This window comes from Amblyomma americanum, chromosome 9 (genome assembly GCF_052857255.1).
Source record: "Amblyomma americanum isolate KBUSLIRL-KWMA chromosome 9, ASM5285725v1, whole genome shotgun sequence".
NCBI lineage: Eukaryota > Metazoa > Arthropoda > Arachnida > Ixodida > Ixodidae > Amblyomma > Amblyomma americanum.
In genome coordinates, this window is record NC_135505.1 from 62,717,893 (window position 1) to 62,724,909 (window position 7,017).

At 45.7% G+C, this 7,017-nt stretch overlaps 1 protein-coding gene across 1 annotated transcript; it reads left to right on the forward strand.

The window, feature by feature from the left end:
* The first annotated feature begins 778 nt into the window (after nt 1-778).
* On the forward strand, nt 779-4,179 carry LOC144103385 (uncharacterized). Its single transcript, XM_077636117.1, has 4 exons — nt 779-1,331; nt 2,105-2,302; nt 3,692-4,064; nt 4,158-4,179. The coding sequence occupies exons 1-4, from the start codon at nt 1,262-1,264 to the stop codon at nt 4,177-4,179; spliced, it is 663 nt and encodes a 220-aa protein (XP_077492243.1). The 5' UTR covers nt 779-1,261.
* The last annotated feature ends 2,838 nt before the right edge of the window (nt 4,180-7,017 follow it).

A 7,017-nucleotide genomic window follows, 5' to 3' on the forward strand; every position in this document is an offset into this window, starting at 1 on the left:
CACCCCGGCTCATGTGAGACCCACAGTGGCTCTCTGTGGGCGGCCCCTATTCGGCTTGAGGAGGTTTTCTGTGAAGAGAGATCGACTTATTTGGCACCTGCCTTGAATTAACCAACAAGGGACCGATGTGGGCAGCAGGCGGGAACGCCCGTTTCCCAACCCCGCAAAGGCTGATGCTGAACCCTCAGCAGTTTAGTGTAGGCATCCCCAATTCTGCTGAGGTTTTTGTAACATGGAAGCTAGCTTCTCTTTATGTGGGCTGGATGCAGGAGAGTAGCCTGAGTTCGGCCTAGCAACACCGGTATGGGGCCCATGTAGAATCAACAGGAGCAAGCCCAATTTGTGCTTGCCCTTTTATTCCCTATCTGGGGCCGGCGTAGGTAATAAAGGCATTGCCGCAGCACCACTAGCCCAAAAGGGACCAACGGGGGCCCCACAGTGTGTGCTGCTTGGACAGTATCAACTAGGGCGATAAAAAAATTAATTTAACTTGGTTTCAAGTCAAGATATTATTCTGAGAACCTTAAATAGTATTTAAGCTCTTAATATAAATATTTGACATGTTCTTATTTGTGAGCGCAATAGTTAAGACGTCAAGCATTTTTCTTTTAAAATTTGGTGCTCAGAACACTAACCCCCGAATGCAGAAATGTAACTTGGCTCGCGCTTTGACTCAACTTCGGCAAGTCGAGTCGAAGCACCAAGGCGACTTCAGAACGGCCAAGTTGGGTTTCGTGTTTCATAGATGCTCAACCTGACTTGTTTCGTCAAGTTAAGCGCGTGCTTGAAAGCGAGGGCGCATTGCTCGTCTGGGGATGAGAGTATTGAACAATCTATTATAATAATGCCCATTTTGCTCCTATAAAACAACGCATCTCGTTCAGCAGTCATAAACAGGCACTAGGTGTGAGTGACCTGCATAAAATTGCTAACAATAAAAACTACATTTCAGTGCTACCCGCTGCTTCCACTTGATTGACGTTTTTGGCTGGCAACGTGCTCCACATTGAGCCAATCCTAGTTGAGCCATAGCCAGTTTTTCCCATGCTTTTCCTGCTCCCAGCGGAGACCAGCGCCTCAGTTCACGTTCGAGGAAAAGGAATTGTTATTGTGTTTTGTTAACGCCCGTCGGCATATATTAGAGTGCAAAAAAACCGATGTGTCGTCGCTGGCAAAAAAAAAACGCCGCTTGGAAGGAAATTGCCGGGCTGTTTAACAGCAATCACGGGGTGACCCGACGTGACCCCAATCAGCTCAAGAAATGCTGGGCCAACCTAAACAAAAGTCGAAGGAAGAGGACGCGAGGAAAAAGAGAGATCGCCACAAGACAGGTGAGCGCGGCTTGCAGGCCGTTTACAAATGTTTGTTCCTGCATGCTTTGTATGCCATGGATAAGGGCATGATTATTCTACTTCGGTCGGCGTAAGCAACGTGTACTGGAATGCATAGTTTTTTAGGAACAGTGTGATAACACGTAAATGGGCACGTAATAACGTTTCGGTGCAGTGTACTCTGCTTTATTTACAAACGCAGATGAATGCAGCCTGCGTTAATCGTGTAAATAATGCCCAAGCAGTATCCTGTACAGCCTCCGTAATTTTTAAAAACTACAGAGAATGTTTGCTACATTCAAGTCAGTACGAAGGCATGCGATTTCTGCTGCATAGAAGACTATGATGAGCGGGCAGTGCAGTGGGACGGAGGGCTCGCGCCTGGCCAGCAGCGAACTGACAACGGACGATTTTGCTCGGAGTTGGTACCATTCGCATACTATCGCGCCGCGAAGCCAAATTGGGTGCACCGTAGACCAGACGGTGTCTACACTGGCGACCTTTATGTTCATGAGGAAACTTGCCGCGCTATTGACAGTTGCTTGGTACTATTGAAAATCCGGAAGGCTGTACATACAGCTACCTACCTTTACTCATTCCTGGCACTGCTGGGACGGGTGGCACAAAAACGTAGCGAAAACAACACACAGTTGCATGCATTGGTGTGCCCTTGGTTGCTTTTGTGTGGCACTTCATGAACAAAATATTTTAATGGCGCATTGTCTATAAATTAAGAGTAGCTTCACTGTGTGCGGTGTCTTTTTTCTTTTCAGGAGGAGGGTCAGCTCAATGCACTGTGAGCGCTCAAAGTGAGCAAGTCATTGCTGTTGCCAGCCACATAATGACCAGGGTAGGCAACCAGACTGACTCTGATGGAGGCATCGACCTGCCACCAGTGGCAAGTTTGCCTGTTATAAGATTGTTGCAGCCAATGGTGGATGGAGCAGGCAATGAAGAATTCCATTATGCAGGTAAAGAAAGCACTTTGCATGTTGTAGAAAAACAGCACTCCCTCTATTTATATTCCTTTGATGACAACGGCAGCGTGTACTGTCAATTGACGCTGTTTCAATGTTTTTTATTGCCTTGAACCTGCTATGAGGACTGTGCAGTTCATCTACAACAAATTTTAAAAATCTCATTTAATACAACACTGTGGAAAGCTGCTCTACATGTGGTTGGCTGAATGTTTGTGCAGATAAAGGCTGCATTCGTTGACAGTGCGAAAGGATGACCTGCTCCAAGCTGCATGTTGTTGGACAGCACTCTGAAGGCATTTTGACTTGACGGCTTATATTCATGTGAGTGGTATGCTGTGTTCCTGTAGCGGAAGGCGAGGAGTTGGTTAACCGTCGGACACCGAGGGAGCAAGCATTCAGTGCTGCAACCTGAACTGCATTCATTATGACATTCTCTCCTGATGATGTTTTTGAGTCTTGTTTGCCATTCCAGCCTCACTTCAAACGAATGCCAACTTTAATACGAATGCACTCCTTCACATAAATTTTCATATTTCTGTGTACTTGTACATGATGGTGCTCCAGGGATACGGTAACAACATTCTTGTTGTGAATAATGGTGCAGCTTGCCTATGTGTAGTGCTCAAAGCTTTTTCGAATTTGGCTGCTAGTTTCAAGGAAATTGTTAGTTTTGCAATGCAGAGGTTTCACTCGAAGCGCATGTTTTCTGTAGCCCTCAGGCTCAGGCTGCAGTATTTGTCACCTTTCTTGTATGCCTCACCTTGGCATTTGTGTCGCATATATGCGGCGATGCAAGCAGGCAGGCATTACAAGGAAACCTTTGCAAAAAAATGAAAGTGGATTAGCTCAGCTACTCCAGGATATACAAAGTGAAAGCTGTCGGCGTTCATTGGCATTGACAAAGTTCTAGACGCTGATGATTTTGAAGAAAGGAAGGGCGTATAACTGGCTCCCTGGGCCAGAGGACACGGATGAGTACAAACTAGCAAATATACTAAAATTGAAAAGAAACCCATTGAATGAGCAAAAAAGCTGCAGGTGCAGAGTTAGAGGATAAACACATGTGTATACTTGGGGCCTGCGTGACTATCACTTCTGTATCAGTAGAAAAAAATAAAGTGAGGTCATCAGGCATAATTCAGAGTGAAAGGTGAGGAATATGGCAGAACAAAACAGAATGACTAAACTGGGGCCCCCAGAAACAACGGCAGCTATGTGGCGCCGAGAAGGGCAAGTGGTGCCTTATATAAGAACATTATAAAGCTTTCGTTATAATGTCTCTTCACCAATTGACCCAACAATCTGTGCTGTTGAGGCAGACAGCTAATGTGTTGTAAGCTTAGATTTGTCCAACTAATTTTTACCTTTTCTTTATTACAGAAGACGACTGGGAACCTCCGCTCGTGGATGAGCCGCAGTCACCAGCGGCTGCTGTTGGTAAGAGTGGGGCAACTCCAGAAGCAATTGAGCAGGAGAGCAATCTCTTTTTTCCTGCTGTGCAACCTGCTGATGCTTCCAGCACAGCTGCAGCAGGCTGCACCAGTGCTACAGTTGCTTCTGGAGCTGCCGCTAGTCCCACTACTGCTGAAGCAGTGGCCACCGGTGACGCTGGCAGGGCTCCAAGAGGGCGGATGGCCCTTTTAGAAAGGTCTCTGGCAGATGAGAACGACTATAGAGCGGCCTTACTGCGCGAAGAGCATAAACTGCGTCTGCAGCTGATGCGAGAGGACCACAACAGTATTCTGCAAGAGCGGCAGGAGAAAAAACTCCTTGATATCGAGAAAAAAAAATTGGAATTGGAAATCTTAGAAATTGAAAAACAAATCAAACTTGAACAGCTCGGTAGGCTGCGAGAGGCACCAGAATAAACAGTGCCTATGACAGAATGAAACTGGAATGCTGTGTGAATGCTTGCACAAATATTATGTGGCAAATCCACATAACTACACTTCATTTGCACATGTACCGTTTTGAGCACATGACTCGGTGGGAACAGACATACAGCCCCGTCACCACCTTGCATGCAAGTCTGACAAGCTATCGCATAGCAGGAGGCAGGTAGGATGGTTGCGTGGTACTTAAGCTGCTATGGCTACATGGATCTTTGGATGCAAACAGCAATTTATTCATAGAAATACGCATTGCTGTATGCTACAAATATGGCTGCTCTAGGAAGGAAAAACCTCCCCTGGCATTGCTTGCAAAACCAACCAGTAGAGAAAATTGCAGGCCACATTGTTAAAGTTTCCATGTATAAAAAGTCAACAATATTGGCTCACGCAAGTCAACACCACATAAATGCTCAAAGGCCAACACCGCTCTCTACTCCTTCCATTATCTTTGCTGTCTCATCTAACCTAAACCCTCGCAGCTAGTGCCTCCTACTCAAGAACCGAAACCCTTAAAGAATGCGATTCCTCCTATGCTGTCTACAAGGTGGGCGCATAGCTTGAGTCAATACAATGCCACAGCCTCCCGCTTTGCTGAAGTAATCTATTGCTTCAAAAATATGGCCACCACATTCCTGTGACAAGCCGCACTAGGCATGACAAAAAAAGACTATAAAGAAGCATGCATCAAAAAAACACTTGCTGATGGCACCCACGTTCTGCTATTTCGAACCCCGCCGAACCATGTAACAATTTCAAAACCTGTCAGTTCTCGATGAGTGGAATCAGCACAGTTCCAAGAAGGCCGGCTCAAATGCAAAGCCAGATTTAAGCTGTGACAGCCAACCAGTAACTGCATGTACAAATCAAAAGAACCGCTAGTCCAAGTGTTTGCATGTAAAAGATTTCACTACAACACTTGCGAGCTAGAAGTTGCTACCTAGTCATATCACAAACCATTCATTGAACCCGCAAAACAAAAAGTTGCAAACACTACTGGGGTCATAAATTATCTTTCAGTGGTCCACCATGACTGCGGCAGCAAGGCGTTCCCAAACATCAGTAGTGCCCGCACACAATGATCTCGACTAACTGTTGGTGTTGGCTCATGACGACTCACTTTATGATCTAGGGTTTGTATTCAGCCATGCAAAGCAAGGCACCTAACAAACACTAGGTGCATTTGGCTCGAGGACAATGAATATTGAGTGCAACTGCTCGCAGACAGATTGTGTAGCCTTAGCAACAGTTACAGGAGTTCTATGTACGACCATGACCTTTACACTTGGAAATTAAAAATGCTCACAGGTCACACACTGTAGGTTGGTATGTTTCACCATGACACAACAATGCCTGGAATCCTCTCCGCACATATGCTGCTTCTTTCGCTTCTTTCTCTGTGCCAGTTACTGCCCGTTATGCAACTTTGTTGTAAGAGATTGAGCTGGACGAGGCATGTGGATCATGTCAGGAAGCCCATTTCACACCTAAAGAATCGACCTTTTGCACCATACTATGACAACAACCAACTCCCACTTTGAACAGAGACGAGAGAGAGCGACATTGCACAACAAACCACTCGAGCATCGTTCCTTGAAAAGAAGGCTCCAGTGTGACAGCTGAAGGTTCGACCGTTCTACACCATCTTTAAAGCAAACCAAATGAAAAGAATACACTCATGTTTTTTTTACCTCAATACAGCCAAAAAAAGTGAGAAATTTAATAACTGATTCATAACACACCTCTGTTGGCAAGCCAGAAAACAAAACTTCGCAGTGATCTGGAATTTCATCATTGTAGGCAATTGGGAACGTCTCGTTTTGTTGTAAAAGGGATATTTGAAATTAATGATTGTGCAATGGGTTTTCCGGGCAGAAAGTACAAAGCGCAGAACAGCGTTCAAAGACAGTCAACGGTTCCAGCAGCACCAACCCGAAGCACGCGCTTGCCGAGAGCAGTCCCGCTGCCACATGGGCACTTCTTTGTCATTACAATTGTGACATAAAAACAAATTTATACTCAACACATGGAAGACATGCAAGAGCCCAAGCTTGAAGTGCAAGCCAGGTGAAAGTAGGAAAGACGAAGTAGCAGAACTACTTGCTGTGAGGAACCTGAATTCCATGCCGCTACCAAAGCAGCCACACAAATGTTTGCTCTGTGGAAAGGTGCACAAGCCCTGCGACTGCTCCACCTAAGGCCTAACTGTTGTACTTTACCAAATCTGGTAATTTTTCACATGCGTGTAAGCAAAGCCGCCAAGGCAGCAGCTCTTAAACAAATGAACTGAGCGCCATTAAGACCCTCAGCAGCAGGGTCAACAAGAGCTTTTCTGGTATTCGCCTCCTGCAAGATCAATACAGCGTTCTTGAAAAATAGCATTTGAAATAGAACACTATAGCAAGAAATGCAGAACCTAGAAGTGGAAGAGTAGCAGTTTGTTAATGCAACAAGCTCGCAACTTAAAAGCTTCCGAAGCTGAGAAAAAATTCTAGTGCTAGTGTAAAGGGGTGTATTCGCAGTGAAGGTCTGCGGTCGTAGATCAGAGAGCGTCATGATGAGCACACTCTCAGGAGTCACTCAGGATCCCCAGCTGCACTTCGTCGACCTCTTCGTCCCGCCGCTTGAACTGCTGCTAGTCGTTCCCATTGCTCTAACATTTCTTTAGTTCCTGCACAAAAGTTGGGATACGGGTAGTATGAGCAAGTGCATATTATAAACATGCTTTATTCAAAATGCATGGGACAGTGTTGAGGACTGTGCATTTCTTACCTATGTGAAGCTCTTCTGGATGAGCACCCGTCGTGCCTGCATTCC